This window comes from Leucoraja erinacea, chromosome 27, assembly GCF_028641065.1.
Source record: "Leucoraja erinacea ecotype New England chromosome 27, Leri_hhj_1, whole genome shotgun sequence".
NCBI classification, from domain to species: Eukaryota; Metazoa; Chordata; class Chondrichthyes; order Rajiformes; family Rajidae; genus Leucoraja; species Leucoraja erinaceus.
Window position 1 is genome coordinate 29654377 of NC_073403.1, and position 27043 is coordinate 29681419.

General features: G+C 46.6%; 1 protein-coding gene across 1 annotated transcript in view; it reads left to right on the forward strand.

The window, feature by feature from the left end:
* The first annotated feature begins 772 nt into the window (after positions 1-772).
* The window catches only part of fam171a2a (family with sequence similarity 171 member A2a), a 281015-nt gene continuing 254744 nt past the window's right edge, over positions 773-27043 (forward strand). Inside the window, exon 1 of the mRNA XM_055657354.1 lies at positions 773-1000. Coding sequence (XP_055513329.1) covers positions 910-1000 — 91 coding nt within the window. The 5' untranslated portion in view covers positions 773-909. The remainder of the gene's footprint in view (positions 1001-27043) is intronic.

Sequence of the window (27043 nt, forward strand, 5' to 3'; positions counted from 1 at the left end):
CTCTGCAGGATGATGCTGGGCAATGGCTGGCATGGACGATGGGCCGATTGGTCTGTTTTCACGCTACATCTTAAGGACTAAGTAAATGCCCACACTCTTTGAGATATGCCGTTGTTGATCCCATTTGCCTGCGTTTGGCTCATATCCCTATTAAAACACGTCACCATGTTCTATATTTGGCCCATATCCGTCTAAATCTTGTGTAGAAAGAAATTCCAGATGCTGGATTATAGCGAGGATGGGCACAAAGTGATGGAGTAAGTCAGCGGGTCAGGCAGCATCTCTGGAGACAAGGGATGGGGTGACATTTCGGATTGGGACTTTCTTTCACCGATGCATGTTCTCCAGGGATGCCGCCTGACCTACTGAGAGACTTCAGCACTTTGTGTCTATCTTCTCTCTAAATCTTCCATATTTTTGTTCCAGATGCCAGCCTCAGATGCCAGGTTTGCCCCCTTCCTGCTTCGTGCCTCAGAGTGCACTCTGTATCCCATGGGAATCCAGAGATGCTGCCTGTCCCGCTGAGCTACGCCAGCATTGTGTGTCTCTCTCCACACTAATCCCCCCACACTGCCGTGGCGCCTCAGCTCATAGATTGCGGCAGTGGAAAGCGACGGGACGCAGCCCACGGCCGGGCATTTATTTCCCTTTTAAGGGAGGATACACTGAAGGCGGCGATGCTGGGGCGGGTCGCAGGATGGCGCTGAGCGACGGGTCTATTCTTCCCTTCCTCCCTCCCACCAAGACTGTGAAACAAACCATTAGGAGGGAGGAGGGAGGGAGGGAGAGGCGGATTGAGGGTGGGAGATCGGCTGCCTGGGCGTTTGGCGGCGAGGATGCAGATGGGTGGCTGAGGCGGAGACTGCAGCGGGACACGGAGGCTGCTACCCGGGCGATGTCCCTGTGATAATGTCGCTTCTTGCGGCGCTGGCACTCAGCCTGCTGAGCTTGTGGAGCTGCGGGCTGCGGGCAGCGCTGGGCAAAGCGCTGGGCGTTCACGGTGAGTGCCCCACGTACAATGAAATGACACGAAATGTAGCGCAGCGCAGCGCAGCGGCCCCCCGCCCGTCCTGCCTTCCACGCTGGGCGGCCGCTCTCAGCGCAACCCGAGGGCCAAAAGCAAGTCCCCCCCTCTCACACCCGCAACGTGACGGGGGTTTGAACGCACAATAGGGCTCGTCCCCCTCCTCTGGCCCGGCGGCGGCCACGGTGCGAGCAGCGGCTGGAGAAGTGAACAATGACCACAGCAGGACAGGGACTAGGGACATCATGTGGGGCCGTGGGAGAGGCGGAGGCGGGGGGAAGTAATACAGCGCCCTTCATTCATTGAAACCAAAGGGGGGAAAGGATACCCTTGATTTTTTGTTTGTTTTTGAAGCTATGTGTGCCTTGGGCGGGGCTGCAGGTCACGGTTTGGCCGAGTTTCACCAGCTGGGATGGGCAGGGACGTGAGAATTTCACCGAGAACCCCAACCCCCTTATTGGTTTTATCAAAAGGGTGTGTAAGCAGCGGCTCTCTCCGCATTTGTGTGATGGCTTCTCCGTGTGTGTTTGTGTGTGTCTCCGCCGTAGCCAACTCCACATCTGAGCATTGGAGCGAATTTTGTAAACAGCAAGTCCTCCTCATTATACATTCTGGGGCGAGGAGTGTAGAGGTGGGCAGAACTGCAATGGGGACCCAGACTAGCAACTAGTTTCATGCCTTCTCCCCGGCAGCCGTACTAATCACGAATTTGCCAATTGAATATTGGAAACTAAGTTTTAGCATGATCATCGACACTTCTGAAGAAGGGTCTCGACCCGAAACATCGCCCATTCTTTCTCCCCAGAGATGCTGCCTGTCCCGCTGAGTTACTCCAGCATTTTGTGTCTTATCTTCGGTTTAAACCAGCATCTGCAGTTCCTTCCTACATGTTCAGCAGGGTCGTGTCTGATTTGACGGTCAATGGTCATTTAATTATTCGATCCGTGATCTGATTCCTTGCATCAAATTGACTCCGTGGCTCAGACTGCTGAACACTCTCAGATACGATACAACCCGAATAGTCAGTGGTCACCTCAGTCTTTAAATAAATCATTTTTGCGTCCCTTCCAGTTGATGAAAAATAACAAGTCTCTAATCTTGGAATTGGTCATTTTGAATTGATTCCAAATATGTTGAGCTATGTCAAGATTAAAAATGGTTCCAGTGGTAGTCATGGTTTTACTTTGCTGATAAAATGCTATAGTTAGTTCAGGGGCTGTGCTTGTGTTCATAAGTGATAGGGGCAGAATCAAGATCAAGTTACTCTGCCATCTGCAATCATGGCCGATCTATCTTCCCCTCTCAACCCCATTCCCCTGCCTTCTCCCCATAACCCCTGACACCCGCACTAATCAAGAATCTTCCCATTGTGGGCAGAGTGGCCACCTCCCAGCTCCCATGCCGTAAGTTTGATTAAAAATCATTTTCCCCAAATCTTAATTTTTGTGAGCTGCCTTCCTCCACTTTTGAAGAAGGGTACTGATCTGAAACATTACCTCTCTATCCATGTCCTCGCGATGCTGCCTGACCCACTGAGTTGCACCAGCACTTTGTGAACAATATCCACAGTCCCTTCTGTCTACAGTCCTCCACTTCCTCACTTTCCCTCCCAGGTTCCAACACTCCTGTGTTCACCAATAAAATGACAGTGGGTTTCTTGTCACAGACAAAGCCCTAGGTCCTCTTGAATGAATATATTGTTGGAAATACAGGCAATACAGCTTTCCAGTCCCTCCCTTTCCATCAATTCACCGTGATCTGATTTTGCGCATCAAATTTATTTTGTGATTCAAAATTGAGTTTGTGAACTGTCTTGTCTAGAGATGGGGTAGGATGATCGGAGACACAAAACTGCCCCAGATTCCTGCATCTGTAGTTGCTTGTGTTTACAGGTATATCTCTCCCCCATTATGCAGAGACAAACAGTTTGTGTTATTCCAGGTTGGCTCATTGAGGAAGTAAATAGCAGGGCAAATGAAGAAGAGTTAGTCATAAGGTCACAAGTGATAGGAGCAGAATTAGGCCATTCAGTTCTTCAAATCTACTGCCATTCAATCATGGCTGATCTATCTCTCCCTCCTAACCCCATTGGAGTCATAGAGTGATACAGTGTGGAAATAGGCGCTTCGGCCCAACTCGCTCACACTGGCCAACAATGTCCCAGCTACACTAGTCCCACTTGCCTGTGCTTGGTCCATATCCCTCCAAACCTGTCCTATCCATGTACCTGTCTAACTGTTTCTTAAACGATGGGATAGTCCCAGCCTAAACTCCTCTGGCAGCTTGGGTTCCATACCCACCACCCTTTGTGTGAAAAAGTTACCCCTCGGATTCCTATTAAATCTTTTCCCCTTCACCTTGAACCTATGTCCTCTGGTCCCGCATTCCCCTACTCTGGGCAAAAGACTCTGCCCATCTACCTGATCTATTCCTCTCATGATTTTGTAAACCTCTATAAGATCTCCCCTCATCCTCCTGCGCTCCATGGAATAGAGACCCAGCCTACTCAACCTCCCCCTATAGCTCACACCCGCTAGTCCTGGCAACATTGTAACTCTTTTCTGAACCCTTTCAAGATTGACAACATCTTTCCAATAACATGGTGCCCAGAACAACACAGTATTCTAAATGCGGTCCCACCAACATCTTATACAACTGCAACATAACCTCCCAACTTCTACACAATACTCTGACTGGTGAAGGCCAAAGTGCCAAAAGCCTTTTTGACCACCTTATCTACCAGCGACTCGGCCTTCAAGGAACCATGCACCTGTACTCCGAGATCCCTCTGCTCTACAACACAACCCTACCATTTACTGTGTAGGTCCTGCCCTTGTTCGACATCCCAAAATGCAACACCTCCCACTTTTCTGTATTCCTCCGCCCACCTGGCCAATCGATTCGGATCCTGCTGCAATTTTTTTCACAACCATCTTCACTATCTTGCTAATCTTGCCCTGTATGTTCTCATCCAAATCATTGATGTAGATGACATACAGTAACGGGCCCAGCACCAAACCTTGAGGCACACTACTAGTCACAGGCCTCCAGTCCGAGAGGCAACCTTCCACCATCCCCATCTACTTCCTTCCATGGAGCCAATTTGCTATCCATTCAGCTATCTCTCCTTGGATCCCATTTGATCTAACCTTCCAGAGCAGCCTACCAGTACACTTTTAAAAACATCCCACTTCAATACACTTTTAAAATAACATTCTCCTGCCATTTCCCCATACCCCCTGATACCCATAGGAATCGAGAGTCTATCTATATCTGCCTTAAAAATATCCATTGACTTGGCCTCCACAGCCTTCTGTGGCAATGAATTCCACAGATTCACTGCCCTCTGACTAAATAAATTCCTCCTCATCTCCTTCCTAAAGGAAGTCTAATTCTGGGGATGTGACCTCTAGTCCTAGACTCTCCCACCAGTGGAAACAGAATGGGGTTAAGAGGGAGAGATAGATCAACTATGACTGATTGGCATAGACCTGATGGGCCGAATGGCCTAATTCTGCTCCTATCACATGAACTTATGAAAGCCCTATACAATTGGAAGAAAAGCTTTCTTGCCTTTGTACCCTGACCTACCCCATCCTCCCTCTTGCAATGAAATCCAGCACTCCATTTGTCTTCCTGGTTGCTTACTTTTATCTCTTGACTAACTGTCTTATTTCTGGTACCAGGACAGCAGATCCTCTCTGCTGAGGTTGGAGTGCTTTCCTTTCCTTCCCCCAGCAGAGACCATCCCCGTCTCTGCAGTCAATTTCTGGTCGACTGGCTGTGTTAGGTCGGGAAGCGAACTGTGTTTGTGCTGCTAACGTTAGATTAAAAGTGGCGACAAGATAATATGGTGTGATAGTGTTCCTTTCATTGGATAAATGGAAAAGCACAATGAGTAATATATTTGAAGGCTTGGTTGTGCAGCAATTGATTGGCTTCTGCCAGCGTCCTTTCATTGCACCATTTTCCACTTTCTGCTTTTGCTGCCAGCTAGTTATTGGGGGGTTCCTGCACCACTGAGTCGGCAATGCTTTCAACGTAAGCTGGGCTTTTGTTGCAGGGTCACACATTATTTTATAGCTTTGGGGGTCAGAGCAGGCACAGCACAGTGGGGTAATGATGATGGTGGCAGATTGCTAATCAATAGGACTTTAGAATTCAGATCTCGGCAGTTTGAGAGCGAAGATAGACACAAAATCTGGAGTAACTCAACGGGTCGGGCAGCATCTCTGGAGCAAAGTAATAGGGAGGTTTTGGGTTGAGACCCTTCTTCAGACTATTCCTTTTCTCCAGAGATGCTGTCTGACCCGCTGAGTTACTCCAGTTTTTTGTGTCTATCTTCGCTCTCGAACTTTTTCAGTGTAAACCGGCACCTGCAGTCCCTTCCTACACAGAGAGCGAGTATCATCAAATTATTAAATGGGTATTGTGAAATTGTTGGAAGAGGGTGAAAAAATCGAGCTACCTCATGAATCTTTTTTCGAGGGGGTGGGGAAGTGAGTCTGGCCTGTGAGCAACATCAGTACATGCCACCTTGGTTGACCCTGAAACAGCTGTATCAACAGCTAGGTTGCGTTACACCAAGGCGGTACAGCGTAGGCATGCATGTCCGCTTTAGCAACAGCAACTGCAGCCTGGGATCCAGCTTAAGCTATCCTGATCTACGCAGGAGTCCATCGAGGTGCAATCCTGAGCGGAAATTACTCCCGTGAATTCCAATTGTACCGGGCTTCCGTTATGCCTCAGCTATTTGGAAGCTGAATCTGCAGCTTTTTTTTATTGAACACTGAGTTCCAAAGGAAAAGCTTTTACTTTTAATATCCTAACATCCAGGATATTTATTTTGAGAAAAGATCAGCCTGCTACTAATAGGAAATTGGTTTTCGTTTAGAGATACAGCGCAGAAACAGGCCCTTTGGCCCACCGAGTCAGCACCAACCAGCGATCCCCGCACATTAACACTATCCTACACACACTAGAGTCAATTTTACATTTATACCAAGCAAATTAAGCAACAAACCTGCATGTCTTTGTAGTGTGGGAGGAAACCAGAGATCACGCAGGTCACGGGGAGAACGTACAAACTCCATACAGACAGCACCCATAGTCAGGATGAGATGCTGTAAGGCAACACCTCTTTCTGCAGTGCCACCATGCCATCTATGCATATCTAATATCTAACTTCCAGGACTTTTATCCAGTTATCTAATAATAGGAAATCTCAACAAAAACAAAATCAATTGATTATATTGTAGTCATGTGGCACAGAAGCAGACCCTTCAGCCCACCATGTCGCTACTGACCCTCAAGTATCTATCCATACTAACCCCACTTGCTGGCACTTAGTCTGTATCTCCTGTACTTTGGCAATCCATCCTCGTTCAGATACTCTTAAATGCCAAATATGCATTTTTGCAGTTAAATGTAAACTGACTTCAATTAGTCTTCAAAGCCATTACCACACTGGGACCTAGCTGGTGTGATTCCTATTGTGTCCATTCAGGGTCTATTTAAAAAAGCAGTTCCCAATTCAGCTGAAGCGCAGCAGGTAGGAGCCAATGGATTATGCAAATAAAATCATCTGATATGCATGATTTACATTCAGCTGTTGATACCAAGTGTGAACACTGGGCGACAAAGCCACGGGACGTTTATCCTTGTATAAGGAAGCAGTTTGGTGCTTTTGAAATTCAAGTTTTTTAGTTGTACCAATATGGCATGAAACAGGCATACCGAGTCCACGCTGACTATCGATCGCCCATTCACACTAGTTTTATATCATCCCACTTTCTCATCCACTCCCGACACACGAGGGGCAATTTTATTTTGAGGCCGATTAGCCTACAAACCTGCACGTCTTTGAGATGTGGGAGGAAACCCATGTGGTCACAGGGAGAACGTGCAAACTCCGCACAGACAGCACCCGAGATCAGGATCGAACTCCGGTCCCTGGTGTTATGAGGCACCATCTCTGGCAACTTGGTTGGAGGAGTCAACCTCGCCTCTATTGGTCTCGCCATTTCATTTTTAGTGGAACCAGAAGACCTATTTAATGAGAATCCAGCCAACACTAGCTTGTACTGAGTAGCTGACACCTGGGAACCATCACCGTACACAACTACTGACTCTGCCATTTCCCCCATTATTCAACACGAACTGCAATGAAAATAATGTAATTGAACAGGGAACGTAACTGAAGCAAGGATTGCATTTTTTAAATTGGTCCATGTCCATTAAGTATTGATTGAAAGTTGCAGCAAGGAAACATGCCCTTCAGCCCACCGAGTCCTTGCCGACCATTGATCATCTGTTCACACTAGTTCCACTTTCACATTGATTTCCTACACATTCGGATCAATTCACAGAGGGCAATTAACCCACAAACCTGCATGTCTTTGAGATGTGGGAGGGAACCGGAGCACCTGGAGGAAATCCACGTGGTCACAGGGAGAACATGCGAACTCCACGCAAACAGTACCCGAGATTGGGATTGAACCCGGGCCTCTGGTGCTGTGAGTCAGCAACTCTACCAGATGCACCAGTGTGCTGCCTAATGTTCCCACATTGACAGTTCTGGATCAATGCTGGATACTCTTCCATTCCTTCCGATCTCATGTTTCCCAGCTTTTCCTTCAATGCATTCCTTCTTTTCCTTCATGTTTGTTCCACCTCAGAACCACAATATGGTTGAAGACATTTCTCTCAGCTCCTACTAGACCCAATGGTTGACCACCTAATTTATGTTCCTCTAGTAAGTTTAGTTTATTGTCACGTGTACCGAGGTACAGTGAAAAGCTTTATTATGGTGCGCTACCCAGTTAGCGGAAAGATTATTACAATCGAGCCGTCCACAGTGTACAGATAAAGGGAATAACGTATTGTGCAGGGTAAAGTCCGATCAATGATAGTCCGAGGGTCTCCAATGAGGTAGATGGTTGCTCAGGACCATGCTCTAGTTGTTGGTAGGATGGTTCAGTTTCCTGTTGCCAGCTGAGAAGAAACTGTCCTTGAATCCTGAGGTGTTTGAATCCTGATGTAGCTCCTGCGTGATGGGAGAGGGGACAAGAGGGAGTGGCCAGGCTGAGACTGGTCCTTGATAATGTTGGTGGCCTTGCCGAGGCAGCGTGAAGTGTAGATGGAGTCAATGGAAAAGAGGTTGGTTTGTCTGATAGTTTGCACCTGCACGTGGGACTACTATCTCCATGCTCTAATTAGACCTTTCATGATCTTAAAAATATCTATCAAGTTCAACTCTGCCTGAAATTTTTTCCCTTGGTGGAAATCTCTGCAAAAGTTCCTGACGGCTCTGATATCTTCCCCGTGAATCTCTTTTCTACTTTTTTCTCATGCCTCTTTATCCTTTTCCCAAGATGAAGAATGGTTCTGTTGAAGGGTAGTCCAAGTGTTGTCCAGGCACAATTCTTTGTCAACATTGTCCTTAGATTTAAACTGCATGCCTTTAGAAACAAGCCACATTGCTTTCATGGCCTCTAGTGTACTCCCAAACCCTTTGCTCCTCATTCTTCCTAACAATGGTTCAATGGATATTTATTGTCACATATGCAATAAATATCCATGTAATGTATTTGCTGCCAACCTTGTTTTGATGTCGGCTTCAAATTGAGAGGTTTTACTTTGATTCCAGTGTCTAAATGATGCAACTCGCAAATAGCCCTCATCCCAACACTCCTTCTACCTCCTTCCACTTTTTGCCAGTCATTGTAGCTGCCTGCAATCCTCATGGGTATAGAAGATTTGTCTAAATTTGATGTGTTTATCAATTATCTTTCCCCTTGCTCGTTAAATGCAATTCATGTTCTGGCATTTATTTTATGTAATATTATTTCCTTGGTAAGTATATGTTCAAGGAAGCTATTTAATATTCCTGCAATTTTGCAGACTCAGTTCGTGAGTTTATCTAATGATAATATTTCCATCTAGATTTTGCCGCTAATATTTGTGTTTTTAAAATCCTTTGTGATCTATATTTCACAGATCTTCTTTATTTTTTATTCTATCCATTCTGAATGATGGATTGTCACCCACTCTTTTGGTGTCTAGGCTCTTGGTATATACATCTGTAGGCTCATGGAGCAAGGGAACAGGGCCTTTGACCCACCAGTCACACAACAATGCACCTATTTATAATAATCCGATACTAATTTAATTTTATTCTCTTCTCATTTGTCCGAACATCTGCCTCAGCTTCTAACACTGACCTACATACTAGAGGCAATTTAGTGGTTGGTTAAGGCCGGCATGGTGGCGCAGTGGTAGAGTTGCTGCCTCACAGCCCCAGAGACTCGGGTTCGATCCTGACGATGGGTGCCTGTCTCTGTGGAGTTTGTACGTTCTCCCCGTGACCTGCATGGGTTTTTTCCTGAGATCGTTGGTTTCCACCCATACTCCAAGGACGTACATGTTATAGGTTAATTGGCTTGGTATAAATGTTTTTAAAAAAATGTCCCTAGTGTGTGTGGGATAGTGTTAATTAGTGGGGATCGCTGGTCTGTGTGGACTCGGTGGGCCGAAGGACCAGTTTGGGCGCTGTATCTCTAAACTAAACAAAACAATGCTACCAATCTATAGTTTAACTTTTAATCTTTCAATCTTTCTTCATCCGTGGCAATTTATTATTGACTTGTTCTTTCTTGCCCATTTCATAAAATTTGCTCATCCTGCAATCTCATGACCAGTTTCTCTTTTTTGAAGAAGTATTCATTATTGCTAGTTCCTTATCTAGTTCACCTTTGTTGGTTTCAATCTCATCCTCATTTTTGTTCACCAGTTAGTTACTTTGTGGACACTCTCCTTCCACTTCCAATGTGTTTGCCATTATATCTGCTTTCTGAGAAATAAGTGATCACTAGATGATAATGTGAGCTGTGACAATCTGACCGTGTTCCAGGAGACGCAAACTGCAGATGCCAGTTCACAAAAAAACGGACACAGAGTGCTGGAGTAACTCAAAGGGTCAGGCAGCATCTCTGGAGAACGTAGATAGGTGATATTTCGGGTCAGGACCCCTTGTCTGATTCAGAGGGGTTAAATAGCGTCTCCAGAGACTTGGGTACATGAACCATAATGTATGCAGAAACGTCTCTCAAGTCAAGAGTGTTTAATGTCATTTGCCCTGGACAGAACAATTAAATTCTTACTTGCAGCAGCACAACATAGTACTTCGTAAACAATATAATTTAAAAAAAAATCATCGCGCACACATACACACTCACATACACGTTCACTCACATACACACTCACGTACCCACTAATATACACACTGATGTACACACTCACGTACACACGCATACACACAAGGACATGGACACAAACACAGACACACGTATATATAATTTGTATATTTATATAAAATCAAAGATAGATTCAAATAGAATCTACATAGATTCAAAGATAGATTCAGTCTGAAGAAGGGTCTCAACCCGAAATATATATATATACTAGGCTAAGTGGGACCCGTTGGGTCCCATTGTCACATGGGAGGCCTGGTCCCCCAAAGCAATATCCTCCACTCACTCGTTCCCCCAATGCAACCCGTTCCCCCAACGCAATATTCCACCACTCGCCCATAGCCCCTAATTGCGCAGACGTGGCTCATTTCCTCTCATCCCCCAGCATCCCCTCCCCTTCTCTTCATATGTTGGAGGGGGTGGAGGGGAGGGAAGGAGGGTGTGGGGGGGGGGTTGCGCAAATTCAGGTACAAACAAACACAAACAAGATGAGAATTTTTGTATCATAGATATAAATAAATAAAAATATAAATATATATCTATATACAAACAATAATAGTAAGTAGATTGTGAAACGTTGTTCCATCAAGGTTACGGAGATGGACTGTGGGAATACTGGAGGTTTTTTTGATATGTCGTTGGTGTGAATGACATAAATTCTATGACATACTAGTCTCATGTTGAGGGGAGTTGTGAATCCTGAAACATGTCCCATTTGTCCACCAGGGCATGTAAGAGATCTAGTGGCTTTATTTCTGACCAATATTTTTTACTCATCCTCCAGAACAGGAGCACACTTGCCTCATTGTTTGTGGGACCTTGATGTTTGCAGGTTGCTCGGCACCTTCAGTACATGATACATTAACTATTTTACCGTAATATGTGATTTGCTTCGAAGTATTTCTGAACGTGCTTCAGTTGTGGAGGGTGTCAGGGGTTATGGAGAGAAGGCAGGAGAATGGGGTTAGGAAGGAGAGATAGATCAGCCATGATTGAATGGCGGAATAGACTTGGGCTGAATGGCCTAATTCTGCTCCTATCACATGAATTTACTACAAAATGCAAGGTTTCTTTCGATGCACATGTAGTTTTTGCGGCTCTGACCACTGGGGAACACTTGTTTTGATTCCTCTGTTTATCGATTAAAACTTTCAATGATGAGATGATCTATTGGGCTCGGGAAAAGAGTTTGATTGTGCAAATGATCCTCAAAAAATAAGTTCTTGTTGTTCAAGATGAATAATGGGAAGCATTTAAAATACATTTGTAGGTATATGGATAGGAAAGGTTTAGTGGGATATGCAGGCAAGTGGGACTAGTATAGATGGGGCATCTTGGTTGGCATAGGCAGGTTGGAGCGAAGGGCCTGCTCCTGTGCTCTATAACATATGACGAGCCTTTGACGGCCTGTACTCACTGGAGTTTAGAAGGATGAGGGGTGAACCTCATTGAAACTTATCGAATAGAGAAAAGTCTGGATAGAGTGAATGTGAAGAGGATGTTTCCATTGGTGGGAAAATCTAGGACCAGAGGTCACAGCCTCAGAATATAAGGACATATCTTTAAAAATGAGATGAGGAGGAATTTCTTTAGTTAGAGGGTGGTGGATCTGTGGAATTAATTGCCACAGATAGACGAGGAGGCCAATTCATTGGGTATTTTTCAGGCAGAGATTGAGAGATTCTTGATTTGGACGGGTGTCAGGGGTTACGGTGAGAGTGCAGAAGAATGGGGTTGAGAGGGAAAGATAGACCAGCCATGATTGAATGGTAGAGTAAACTAATTGATGAATGGCATAATTCTGCTCCTATGACTTACGACATTCCAACACTTAAAATGAACATTAATTGGAGTTTAAAAAGTGGGTATATCTCAGCCGGTTCAGCAGCCTCAGTTGAGGGAGAGGTTGGACTAATACTTTGCAGTGGTGGCCTCTGTCAGAAATAGTATCCCATCGTTTCTCCGCACAGTGCTTGACTTGGCAAAGTTTCCAACATTTCCTGTCGCGTGTTAGTTTCATTTGCACCATCTGCAGTTCTCGTGCTTTTTGTTGGAATGTTTCTGGAAATACTCAAACAGTGGAAGGCTTGGATGGAGTGGATGTGGAGAGGATGTTTCCACTAGTGGGAGAATCCAGGACTACAGGTCATAGCATCAGAATTAAAGGACGTTCCTTTAGTAAGGAGATGAGGAGGCATTTCTTAATCAGATGGTGGTGAATCTGTGGAATTCTTTGCCCCGAAAGGCTGTGGAGCAGGTCATTGGATATTTTTACAGCAGAGATAGATTGATTCATGATATTACGTGGGTCGGGGGTTATGGGGAGAAGGCAGGAGAATGGGTTTAGGAGGTGAGATAGATCAGCCATGATTAGAAACGTAGAAAATAGCAGGAATAGGCCATTCGGTCCATCAAGCTAGTCATTCAATATGATCATGGCTGATCATTCAAAATCAGTACCCCGTTCCTGCTTTTTCCCCATATCCCCTGATTCCGTTAGCCCTAAATCTAACTCTCTTGAAAACTTCCAGAATTGACCTCCACTGCCGTCTGTGGCAGAGAATTCCACAGATTCACAACTGTCTGGGTGAAAAAGTTTTCCCTCATAGAAACGTAGACATGGAAAATAGGTGCAGGAGTAGGCCATTCGGCCCTTCGAGCCAGCACCGCCACTTAATATGATCATGGCTGATCATCCAAAATCGGTACCCCGTTCCTGCTTTCTCCCCATATCCCTTGATTCCCATAGCACTAAGAGCTAAATCTAACTCTCTCTTGAATATTCTAAATCCCCCCTCCAGTGAATTGGCCTCCACTGCATTCTGTGGCAGAGAATTTCACAGATTCACAACCATCTGGGTGAAAAAGTTTTTCCTCATCTCAATCCTAAATGGCCCATCCCTTATTCTTAAACGGTGTCCCCTGGTTACTCAAATTTCACTGTCCCTTAATTGGTACATGTGACAATAAACTGACAAAACCATTACACTTTGGTTCTGGACTCCCCCAACTTCGGGAACATTGTTCCTGCATCTAGCCTGTCCAATCCACTAAGAATTGTATATATTTCTATAACATTCCCTCTCATCCTTCTAAATTCCAGTGAATACAAGCCCAGTCGACCCATTCTTTCATCATAAGCCAATCCAGCAATTCTGGGAATTAACCAGGTGAACCTACGCTGCACTCCCCCTCCACCTGAATGGTCAGGTGGAGTAGACTTGATGGGCCAAATGGCCTAATTCTGCTCCTATCATGTGACCTTATGACCTGATAACTCAGCGGGTCAGGCAGTATCCCTGGGGAAAAGGAGTAGGTGACGTTTCAGGACAAAAACGTTCTCATGAACTTGCGTCTCATGAACTGGTGTGGTTTGTGTGCAATGTGAAGGGCTTGTGTCTTGAAGTCTTTGGCCATGCCCTTGGACACCCAATGTCTTCTGACAGCCTGTTCTCTCGGAGTACTTTCAAGATTCTCTCAATGTCCTGACCATCAGAGACATTGTGAAACGGATGATAGGCAGTTAATTCTAGCATTAAAAGATATACAAGGCAACTTCACATACTAAAGCACTATGTGTATTGAAAGAAAGAATATCGTGAAGTAAAGAAACGCAACCTTTGCTTTCCTTTTGAACATGTGTTGTTCACCCCTTGAGATTGAATGATGCATCAGCAATGGCTGAAGGTTCAGATATTGAAGATAGACACAAAGTGCAGGATTCAACCAGCGGGTCAGGCAGCATCTCTGGAGAAAAGGAATGGGTGGCGTTTTGGGTTGAGACGCACAGTTCAGAGAGCGAGTTGGATCCTTAGCTCGGGAAAACCCTGAATTACCCCTGGACATGCTGGAGAATGCATTTGCGGAGTGAGATTTCCCATGCACCAGCGCCCGACCTCTTGCACACAGCATTGTGATGCAATATGTAGGCACAGAACGTCTACACTGACTAACGGGTGACACGGTGGCGCAGTGGCGCTGCCTTACAGCGCCGGAGACCCGGGTTTGATCCTGACTACGGGTGCTTGTCTGTACGGATGTATGTATGTTCTCTCTGTGTCCTGTGTGGGTTTTCTCCGGGTGCTCCGGTTTCTTTCCACAGTCCAAAGATGTACAGGTTTATTTGGCTTGGTATAAAATGTAAAATTGTTCCTAATGTGTGCAGGGTAGCATTAATGTGCGGGGATCGTTGGTGGGCGAGGACTCCTGTTTCCAGCAGATTTCTTTTATTAGGCTAAAAACTTGTAAATAGGCCAAACGTTTGGTTTTAGCAGTATCAGGTTCAAATGCTTATAGACATTACAAACTATATATTTTTTCTCCTTGATTAGGGAGATTAAATGTCTTTCAGCATTCCTTTATTTTGCATGTTGGTGAAAGATATCTTGTGCAATGAGTGCAGTTGTGTACATTGAACAGAGGCCCGGTATGATGATCAACCAATTCGCTTTCCTGCATATAAACTGCATATTGCGTTTCATCACCTTGAGCTCATTTTGGGTGCAGCAGGTCTATTAGTCCAGTGGAGGTTGATTCAGAAGGAACATGCTGTTCTCATGCCATTTTGTGCATTGTCCCTCCACTCTCTTACCCAGAGTTTGGTGTGTTTGTTCATTGTTCGTTGCTCGTTATGTGAATAAATGGAATGGAATCCATAAATTCCAGGAGCAGATTTAGGCCATTCTGCCCATCAAGTCTACTCCACCACTCAATCATGGCTGATCTATCTTTCCTTCTCAACCTCGTTCTCCTGCCTTCTCCCCATAACCCCCGACGCCTGTACTAATCACGAGTCTCTATCAATCTCCACATTAAAAACATCCATAGATTTGGATTCCACAGCCTCTGTGGCAAAGAGTTCCACAGATTCGCCACCTCTGACTAATGAAACTCCTCCTCATCTTTCTAAAGGTACGTCCTTTAGTTCTGAGGCTGTGGTCTCTGGTCCTAGACTCTCCCACATTTGGAATCATCCTCTCCACATCCACTCTATCCAGTCATTTCAATGAGGGTCCCCCTCATCCTTGTAAACTCCAGCGGGTACAGGCCCAGCGCCGTCACATGCTCATCATATGTTGACCCAATCATTCTGGACCCTCTCTAATGCCAACACATCCTTGCTCAGATATGGGCCCAAAACCACTCATGATACTCCAAATGTGGCCGAACCAGTGCCTTATAGAGCCTCAGCATTACAACCCTGAGATGTGTGTGGTAGGGAGAGCAGACCAGGGTCATGACTCTGCAATAAATGTAGGGGTTCTGATAAACCTTCCACTTTGGGTCTCAGCCAATAACGGGAACATGTGCCATTTACAAAGTCCATGTACATCGACACAAAGTGCTGGAGTAACTCAGCGGATCAGGCACAGATCAGCGAATCTGTGGAGAACATGGATACGTGACGTTTTGTGTCGGGACTGATTGTAGTGTGGGGGAGAAAGCAGGGACAGAGGTGGGGGCAGGATGAAGCCAAGCTCGTTATAGGTGACACAGGTGAGGTGGGTTTAATTAGCTGATGGATGGAGTAAGTGACAAAGGAGGCTTCTTTACATCTGTGACACCAATCATAGAATAGGTGGACAAAAATGCTGGAGGAACTCAGCGGGTGAGGCAGCATCTATGGAGAGAAGGAATAGGTGACGTTTCGGGTCGAGACCCTTCTTCAAGCTGGCGTCGGCGGGGGAGCGGGAAAAAGAAAGGAAGACGCGGAGACGGTAGGCTTATGGGAGAGCTGGGAAGGGAGAGGGGACCATTTTACCGAACACTTGCGCCAAGGCCTGCTGGATCTCCCAGTTGCTCACCATTTTAACTCCCCTTCACATTCCCTTACTGACCTTTCCATCCTGGGCCTCCTTCATTGCCAAAGTCAGGCCACACGCAAACTAGAAGCATGGCCATTGGCGGACTGGCCAGGGTGTCAGCTTGCCCGATGGCAAGTGGGCCCCTGATGAAGTGGGCCTCCTATATCAAGTGGGCCCCTGATGAAGTGGGCCTCCTATATCAAGTGGGCCCCTGATGAAGTGGGCTCCCCTTTGTCTCCTGGCAACCAATATTTTTAGACCCAGTCCGCCACTGAGCACAGCATCCCATATTCTGCATGGGTATCTTACAATGGCGTGGTATGAGCATTGAATTTTCTCTTTCCTGTGCCCCCATCCTTCTTCCTTTCCGCCTAAATGCCTCTGGCTTTGCCTTTCACTCATCCGCTCTTCTCTCCCTATCTGACACCCATTTGTAGTCTATTCGGCTCCAACCATTTAATCCCCCAATGTGCCAAATCAACCCCCCCCCCCCCCCCCCCCCCCCCCCCCCCCCCCCCCCCCCCCCCCCCATCCCCCCCCCCCGTGCCTCCCAACATTTGCCGGACTTTGTTCCACCCCATCTCATCTGGCTTCCCCCCCCCCCCCCCCCCCCCCCCACTACAATCAGTCTGCAGAATGGTCCCCACCCAGATCGTTGCCTCCACAGATGCCGCCTGACCCACTATTCCTTTGTGTTTTGCTGAGGATTTCAGTGTTGCCTCGTGTCCCCACCACATCTATCACTTCCCACTCCTAGTTGTTTGTGCTTGTATCCACTCTATCCAGTCAGAGTGGATAAAGTGGATAAAGAGGACCTTGTACTCACCTCATTCATCAATTTTCTACCCATATTTCATATAATTGATTGTAATATACATCATGGAAACAGGCTCTTCAGCCTATTGAGTCCATGCTGACCATCAGTCACCCATTCACACGAGCTCTGTCCCACTTTCTCATCCACTCCCTACACACTAGAGGCAAATTTACAACGGTCAGTTAACCTACAAACCCGCACGTCTTTGAGATGTGGGAGGAAACATAAGCACCCAGAGGAAACCCTCTGCATGCTCATAGGGAGAACGTGCAAACTCCACACAGACAGCGCCAGAGGTCAGGATCAAACCTGGGTCCCTGGCGCAGTGAGGCAATGGCTGCAGCAGCTAGGCCACTGTGCCATGAGTGATAGAGTAATGCAGCGAATGAAACAGGCCCTTCTACCCACACATGTTTGGGATGCAAACTCGATCCACACAGGCAGCACCCGAGGTCTGGATCGTACCCAGGTCTCCTGCACAGGAAGACATTTGAATTCTAATCTACTGATCCTTTTGAAGTGTACTTTCTTTCATGGGGCTCAGTGTACCTGGGGGAGAGGAGGAGAACGCTTGGAAATGCAAGCAAGACAAAAAAAAATAACAAATGCCCCACACTGTTGAGCATCTGTGTGTTTCTGTGTGTGCTTCCGTGTCCCTTGTGGTGTGAGCTGTGGGTCATTAATAACTGCTGATGCGACCGACACGCTTGGTGCCTGAAGCAATAGCAGAGCATAAGTGTTGATTGTTTATTGAATTGTTGCACGGTTTATTCTGTCTTCTAAGCTTATTAGTATTTAATAAATTCAGTTCAATATTCTTGATCCAATCCAATGAATATACTTGCTGGACCTTTTTAATTTCAGGGAAATTATGTTTCTTTGACAGATGGGACAGTTAAAGTGTATTGCCTTGTGGGATCTGGTGGAATTCGATGCTGGCATTGCGATGCTTTGTTGTAACTTCATGCATGCCACTTGTTTGAGAGAACGCATTGACTTCCATGTGAATTGTGAATGGCAACTCCCTTCATCTTGCTGTTGAGCCTTGTGCCTGTGTTATGCTGCTTCTCGGGCTTCCACTTCTGAATGAACATAGATAGACACAAAGATAGACAAAAATGCTGGAGAAACTCAGTGGGTGAGGCAGCATCTATGGAGCGAAGGAAATAGGCGGCGTTTTGGGTCGAGACCCTTCTTCAGACTCCAAAATGCTGACACAAAATGCTGGAGTAACTCAGCGGGTCAGGCAGCATCTCTGGAGAAAAGGAATAGGGGAGAGGGAAACGAGGGGTGGGAAAAGGTTCAGTACAAATCAGAGACGGCATCGATGATCAAGGAAAGTCAGAGCCCACAATGGTCCATTGGTGGCTGTGGAAGAGATGATAATGAAGTGATACAAACAGTCAATGAGTTTAGTTTATTGTCACGTGTACAGATGCAGTGAAAATCTTTTGTTGCGTGCGAACCAGTCAGCGGAAAGACAATACATGATTACAATCGAGCCCTTTACAGTGCATAGATACATCATAAGGGAATAACGTTTAGTGCAAGGTAAAGGCAGTGAAGTCCGATCAAAGATAGCCTGAGGGTCATCAACGAGGTGGATAGTAGTGGGATGATTCAGTTGCCTGATGACAGCTGGGAAGAAATCTTGAATCTGGAGATGTGCGTTTTCACACTTAAGTGAAATTGAACAGTGAAATTAGCAGGATGACTAGGGTGGGGGAGGGACGGAGAGAGAGGGGATGCAAGGGTTACTTGAAATTACAGTCATATCCATACAACAAGGAGATAGGCCCTTCAGCCCAACTTGGTAAGAATAAGGGGTAAGCCATTTAGAACGCAGACGAGGAAACACTTTTTCACACAGAGAGTTGTGAGTGTGGAATTCTCGGCCTCAGAGGGCGGTGGAGGCCGGTTCTCTGGATATTTTCAAGAGAGAGCTAGATAGGGCTCTTATAGATAGCGGAGTCAGGGGATATGGGGAGAAGGCAGGAACAGGGTACTGATTGTGGATGATCAGCCATGATCACATTGCATGGTGGTGCTGACTCGACGGGCCGAATGGCCTACTCCTGCACCTATTGTGTATTGTCTATTGGCCATGCTTACCAAGATGCTCCATCTAAGCTACTCCCTTTGCCAGTATTTGATTCATATCCCTCTAAACCTTTTTTATCCGCGTGCCTGTCCAAGTGTCTTTTAAATATGTTACCACTGATTAAGAGATCTGAAGAAGGGTCCCGACCCAAAACGTCACCTATCCCTGCTCTCCAGAGATGCTGCCTGATCTGCTGACTTACTCCAGCACCTTGTGTCATGGCTTCTTAAAGCAATACCACTTGCACAAACTTGCACAATGTGGCTGCAGGAACAGAAGGGGGGGGGGGGGCACAGCGGTGCAGCGGTAGGGGTCCTGTCTGTATGGAGCGTGTACGTTTTCCCCGTGGCCTGCATGGATTTTCCCCGGGTGCTCCGGTTTCATCCCTTGCTCCAAAGGCGATCAGTTTAGTAGCTTAATTGGCTTCTGGAAATTGGACATTGTCCCTAGTGTGTAGGATAGTGCTGGTGTACGGGGTGATCGATGGTTGGCGTGGAGGTTCTGCACTGCATCTCTAAAGTCCCAAGTCTAAAGTCCAAAGCCTAAAGAGGATGATTCAGATTTGGTGACCAGGTAAATGAACCACTGATATTGTATGGCCAGATGGGAATGCCTGGTTTGTTTAGGGAGAATGCTGGTTCGTTAGTAAATGGACATTGGTATACAATAGCAACAGTGGTGCAGCTCTTTCTTGGCCTTAAACATTATCCTCGCGACCCCTTCCTCCTCTTTCCCAATCACACGTAATGCAAGGTTGAAAAGGACGAATCCAGCAGCTGCTACAGGGACAGGAGCGGTGAAAGCCTCACAAATGTGCGGTAGTCTGTGGCTCAAAGCACTCGCCATGGAGACCTCCTCACTGGCTGACAGTCATAGAGTGATACAGTGTAGAAAAGGGCCCTTCAGCCCAACTAGCCAGCTACGCTAGTCCCACCTGCCCGCGTTTGGTCCATATCCCTCCAAACATGGAAATACAGAAAATAGGTGCTGGAGTAGGCCATTCGGCCTTTCCTGCCAGCACCGCCATTCAATATGATCATGGCTGATCATCCAGAATCAGCACCCTGTTCCTGCTTTTTCCCCATATCCCTTGATTCCGTTAGTCCTAAGAGCTACATCCAACTCTCTCTTGAAAACATCTGTCCTATCCATGTACCTGTCTAACTGTTTCATAAACATTGCGATAGTCCCAGCCTCAACTACCTCCTCTGGCAGCTTGTTCCATACACCCACCACTCTCTGTGTGGAAAAAGTTACCCCTCAGATTCCAATGAAATATTTTCCCCTTCATCTTAAACCTATGTCCTCTGGTCCTCGATTCACCTACTATGGGCAAGAGACTCTGTGCATCTAGACTTGGATGATGTTATTGTAAAACTCAGCGCCCCCCTGAAAGGAAATGCCACCAGAGTTAAATATGATTGACTTAGGCTTTAACGGGTCAGTGCACCACTGTGGCTCAACATGCATGCAATGTAAATACACAATAATCAAACGATTAAGATCCCTTCCCCTGCCTTCAAGTGCTGCCACACAGCTGTGCCCTGAATATTCAAATAGTCTGTCACAAACAATAGAGGCTCTTTATGGAGGTATTGTTTATTCGGTCGACTGAAACACAAACAGAGGGCTTAAAGTTTGTACAGGGACAGTGGAGCAGTGGTAGAGTTGCTGCTGTACAGTGCCAGAGACCCTGGTTCGATCCTGACTACGGGCGCTGTCTGTATAGAGTTTGCATGTTCTCCCTATGACTGTGGGTTTTCTCCGGGTGCTTCAGTTTCATCCCACACTCCAAAGACGTACAGGTTTGTAGGTTAATTGGCTTCCGTAAAATTGTAAATTGTCCCTGGTGTGTGTAGGGTAGTGTTAGTGTACGGGGATTGCTGGTCGGTGTGGACACAGTTGGCCGAAGGGCCTATTTCCACGCTGTATCTCTAAACTAAACTAAAGCTAGTAAGACTTCAAACAAGGCACTAGTATCATTGTTAAAAAAACACAAAGTGTTGGAGTAGCTCAGCAGATCAGACAGCATTTCTGGAAGACATGGACGGGTGATATTTCGGGCTGGGACCCTTCTTCAGTGACCTGAAAAGTCAGCTGTCCATGTCTTCCAGAGATCTTGCCTGACCCGCTGAGTTACTCCAGCACTTTGTGTGTTTTTATTGTAAACCAGCATCTGCGGTTCCTTGTGTCGATGGCATCAGGGCGGGTCTGCTCGAGTGCTTTTTATTGCAGAGGTGGTGCATTCGGTGAAGAGCACACGCTTTCATTCACTGTTACAAGGTAGACGGCTGCAGATAGTGAGACCGTTTAACAGCGCCAGTGGTCTAGGTTTGATTCTGATTTTGATGGCTGTCTGCACAGAGTTTATAGCCTCCCTGTAGACATTGGTTAATTAGCCACTGTAAATTGCCCCAAGTGTATGGTTGTTGCCAGAATCCAGGTGTTAATGGGCATACGTAAGAGAGCAGGTTATTGGAAATAGGTGACGGCACGGTGGCACAAGTGCAGAGTTGCTGCCTTACAGCGCCAGAGACCCCGGTTCAATAAGCGAGTTTGGTATTCCGAAAAAACGCAAGGAATCATGGGATTTGTCAAAGGTCACATGCAATAAAAACTCTCGGCAGCCATGCCGCGGCATAGACCTGCGCCTCATCTGCAGCCAGGATCGATCCCGGGTCCCTGGCGCCGCAATCGCTGCCGAACCGACACTGGACCATCCCCGTCCCCTCCCGAGTGCCCCCGTATAGGTGCAAGGAGGTCCTACTGCAGTTGTACAGGGCCCTGGTGAGCAGTTTTGGTCTCCTAATTTGAGGAAGGACATTCTTGCGATTGAGCCGATTGCAGTGTAGGTTCACCAGGTTAATTCCCAGGATGGCAGGACTTCTTCTTATTGAGCCCACATCACAAGATTAGACATTGTTCAGCCAGAGCTGAACACACTTCTCTGCATTTGCATACAATGACGTCTTCTTGCGCGTGGTGGCGGAAACAAGGCCGCGATGTGAACGCTCTTTCCTTGAACTCATGGCAGGACAGATATGTGATGAAAGAATGGATCGACTGGGCTTATATTCTCTGGAGTTTAGAAGGATGAGAGGAGATCTTATCTATCTATATTATTACTAAAACTCTCATCTTGACCATTTCCTGCATTGTAATTACATTTGTGCAAAAACGCTACCCTATATTGCTAGAATATTTTCACCACCTTACTCACCGTTCTCCTCTGCTCCAAGCGCAGGTCTCGACCTGAAATGTTGCCTATTTCCTTCGCTCCATGGATGCTGCCTCACCCGCTGGGTTTCTCCGGCATTTTTGTCTACCTTCGATTTTCCAGCATCTGCAGTCCCTTCTTAAACATCATAAGTGCTAGAATTGTTTTGTTGAAGCCATTCGGCCCATCAAGTACATGCTGGCTCCTGGTAGAGAAATCCTGCCTGTCCCACACCCTTGGTCAAGGGGTGAATCCACCAGATTTGATTCATCTCTCTTTCTCATCCCCGATCACTGGGATAACTTCTCCATCCAATGAGGTCCGTTAGTTGAGCACATTCCTGAAGCTTTGGACAAAGAAAGCAGCCATTTGTCACAAGCAGTGCATGTTGACGTTTAGCATCTTAAAGTCAGCTGATTGTTCCAATTACATTTCCCCAGCCTTTTCTGTATTGTAACTTTCCTTTCCCTTGATCCACAATCCAATGTCATTCATTCAGGCCCACCCCTGACTCTCAGTCTGAAGAAGTGTCTCGACCTGAAACGTCACCTATTCCTTTTCTCCAGAGATGCCGCCTGACCCGCAGAGTTACTCCAGCGTTTTGTGTCTATCTTCAGTGTAAACTAGCATCCACAGTTCCTTCCTACTCATTTAGTTTAGTTTAGAGATGCAGCATGGAAACAGGCCCTAAGGCCCACAAGAGAATGCGTCGACCAGCGATCCCCGCACACTGGCACTCTCCTGCACACGAGGGCCAATTTACAATTTTTTTACCGAAGCCAATTAACGTACAAACCTGCACATCGTTGGTGTGTGGAAGGAAACTGAAGCACCCGGAGAACACCCACGTGGTCACAGGGAGAACGTGCAAACTCCACACAGACAGCACCCGTAGTCAAGATCGATCCTGGGCCTCTGGCGCTGTGAGGCAGCAACTCTACTGCCGAGCCCCCTCATCTTGAATAGCTTTAGCCATCACCTCTGGAAATGGATCGCATAGACGCAGATATATGCAGCAACGCGTTTGTGACGTGTGTACAAGGTCCACTGGTGCGGGCTGCTGGACAATAATTGATGTTTCGGGTCGAGACCCTTCTTTTTAATTTATTTATTTGTTTTATTAGAAGCGATTGTACAAGGATAAGGTGATCCACATAACAGTTATACAATTATTGTACAGCTTCATTTTTAACGTTAGAACCTAATCAAAAAAAGAAAAAGAAAAAATATGAAAGAAAGAGAGAAAAAAGAAGAGAATGAAGAAGGTGAAATAGGAAAAAGGGAGAAAAAGATTCCTAAACTACCAAAGAAGTGCAAGAGAAAATAAAATAAATAAGAAAAGAAAAGATGGAGATATACCTTCCCTACCCCTTACCCATCCCTGGCACGTCAACTATTCGTTTTCTTCAGATGTGCTGCCTGCCCCGCTATGTTACTTTCGCATTTTGTGCCTATCTGCGGTGTAAAGCAGCATCTGCAGTTCCTTCCTGCACATCCTGGACAATAATTGGTTATGGACCTCTCCCTGATACAACACCACCTTCTCTACACTTAGCGCATTGAATATTAATCGATACCAGCTTTTGATATTTTGATTGTACAGTATGTTGCTCTCTACACGTGTGAAGCTTGTGTGCGATGTTCTTGGAAAGGATGTGGCTGGATCACAGCCTAGTAATTCCATGCAAAGGGAGACTGAGTCAGGGAGTCGGGCTGGGAGAGCGCTTTGCATGCGTGCAATCTTCATGTGTTCAAATAACATCACATTTTCTTTGTCTGAATAGCTCTTTTTTTTCAATGCGACACAGCGTACGTTTGTGATGGCAGTGGAACCCATACGTTTTTAATTATTCCAGCCTTATTAGCAAGAACGCTGGATTCTGCAGCTGTGTGAGTAGGAGGAATGGGGAATTAAGTGAAGGATTGGAAAATATTATTCTGTCTCTTCCTCTGGTACACTGTCAACCTTAGCAACAGACTGGCTTCCACTCTGCTGCATATGTTACAGGCTATTAGGTAATTACTTTAACACCTCAACATTTGACAGGGCTTTAATTAAATTAATACCTCAAATACCACATACTTTATTTGTCCATTTTATTTGAAATAATATAGTTTAGTTTAGTATGTGTAGGAAGGAACGGCAGATGCTGGTTTATACTGAAGATGGACACAAAATGCTGGAGTAACTCAGCGGGATGGGCAGCATGTCTGGAGAGAAGGAATGGGTAACGTTTCAGGTCGAGACCCTCCTTCAGACATTCCTTCTCACTATTGATGCTGCCTGTCCTGTTGAGTTACTCCAGTATTTTGTCTATCTTCAGTTTATTTTAGAGGTACAGCTTGGAATAGGCCCTTTGGCCCACCGAGTCCATGCCGACCAGCGATCCCACTGCATACTAGTACTATCCTACACACACTAGGGACAATTTACAATTTTATCAGAGCCAATTAACTTACAAACCTGTATGTGTTTGGGGTGTGGGAGGAAACTGAAGCACCCAGTGGAAATCCACACAGGTCATGGGGAGAACGTACAAACTCCTACACACAAGAAGCACCTGTAGTCAGGATTGAACCTGGGTCTCTGGCGCTGGGGGGCGTACAGGGTAATCGCTGGTCGGCCCGGCTCGGCGGGCCGAAGGGCCTGTTTCCACACTGTATCTCTAAAATTAGAACTCAAACTTGAAATTATTGTTCCAATGGGCCTGTTCCACTTAGGCAATTTTTTCGGCGACTGTCATAGTCGTAGCAGGGCACCAAAAAAACAGCGACTGGACCCCCCCCTAGAACAATGTCTACAACAACCTACTACCTAGTCTATGGCAAGCTACAGACAACTGGTGACCCATTAGGACGTCCATCTACGACAACCTATGTCCACCCGCGACAAGCTATGACAAGGAACGACCCTATCGGCAACAACTGATGACAACTTAAGACAATTCAGTTGCCGGTACCTGTCGCTGGTTGACGTAGGTAGTTGCCAATGGAATTCACCGAAGTCAGCACCAGCGACAACCAATGTCACCTGGCAACAACCTACATCATCCTGGCGACAACCTACGACAGCACCTACGTCAGGAGAAGTCAAACTACGCTCATTGGCGTCAAGCCCACTGTCGGCGAAATGTTTTGAACATTTCAAATTCCAGCCATGACCAGAAAAACGTTACGACTCTTTGGGCAACTGAGGAGACGACTCACGACCATACAGGCGACACCCACCGGCGACCATGTGGCGACAGCCTAGTTGCCTGCAGTCGAATAAAAAAATCCAAACAGGCCCTTAAGTCTTATTCTATACTCACTAGGGGGCGCTGTCCTGTGCATGGCTGCCCAGCCAGCAGCTGTCTGTCTCTTCATCTTTTTATTTTTATTTTAAGTTAGTTAAAGTTTGAGGTCTAGACTTTTTTTATGGGGGGGGGAAACTACCTTTCAGGGTCCCTACCTGGTTGGAGAGGTGGCTTTTCTCCGGGCTGCAGCTTCGACCCGTCCTCGCGGCCTACCAGCGGGCCTGGAGCGGCGTTTCCTGTCGGGGACTGCCCAGAACCACGGCTTTCGGTGGCGGTACAGCGCTGGAGCGCTATCGTGGAGCCTTGCTTGGGTCGCCGCGCTGGAGCTCTGGTGAGCTGAGACCGCCGGGAACAACATCGCGGAGCTGCGGGACTGTGGAGCGGCCAGCTGCGGGTGGCGGCGCTGAACTTTACACCGGGAGCCTGGGATCTCGCGATGAGATCGCCAATTGTGGAGCTCCAACCGGCGCGGCCTTGTCGGCTTCGGAAGCCGCAGCCTCCAGTGCGGAAGCGGCCGTTCCAGGGTTCCCAGGCCACTGGGAGGACTCTCCCGACGCCGGAGCAACACCACCCGGCGAGAACGGCCAGGAACATCGGGCCTCCGTAGAGACAACTGTGGAGGCCTCAATGGGCCCGACTATGGGTGAACTGGGGTTGGGGACTGGACTTTGTGCCTTCCCTCATGGTGGGAGCCATTGTGGGGGGATGTTCTATGTGTTTAAGACTCGCATTGGTGTTATGTCTGTATTCTTTTTTTGTGTGCTGCAAAATGGCAAAAAGCATTTCACTTCACTACACCTAGATGTATGTGAATGTGACTAATAAAATACCTTTGATACCTTTAATAACTGATACTAATCTTGCATGTAGGTAATAAATTAACTGGTATTAATTTGCCACGAATTGTAGTGAGTTCGTTAAAGGTGGCTTGAAATTTGTCTTTGAACTCATGCCAAATGACCTAGAGCAGTAGTGACATGATGTGCTTTTCATCTGAAAGTGGCTTTGGAAAGGAATTACCGGCAGAATGCAATATATGTACAGTACCATGGATGTGTTTGGTGTTACTAACCTGGGTCTATTTCTGGGCAAGGGTGGTGAAAGGATCAGTCCTCTTCCTGTCAAGATCTAAGGTTGGAGTACAGTTGATGGGCCGAATGGCCTATTTCTGCTCCTTATGACCTTATGAAGCCCATTCCCTCACTAAATATTCCCTGTAATCAACACTCTTCACATTTTTGTCAAGTCTCACAACATTCTGCTAATCATTTACACGCTCAAGGCAATATCGAGGCCAATGAACCGACTAACCTGAATGTCTTTGAGCTGTGGGGGGGAAACGGAGCACCTGGAAGAAACCCATACGGTTACGGAGAATGTGCGTACATTCAATGTACCGTCAGTAGCAGAGGTCGGGATTGAACCTGGGGCACTGGAGCTGCGAGGCTGCCAGCTGCGCCACTGCTCGTGGAGGTACTCATCACCTGAATGCAGGGTTCCAAACTCCTGATCCATTCATTCCTTTTCTCCCCC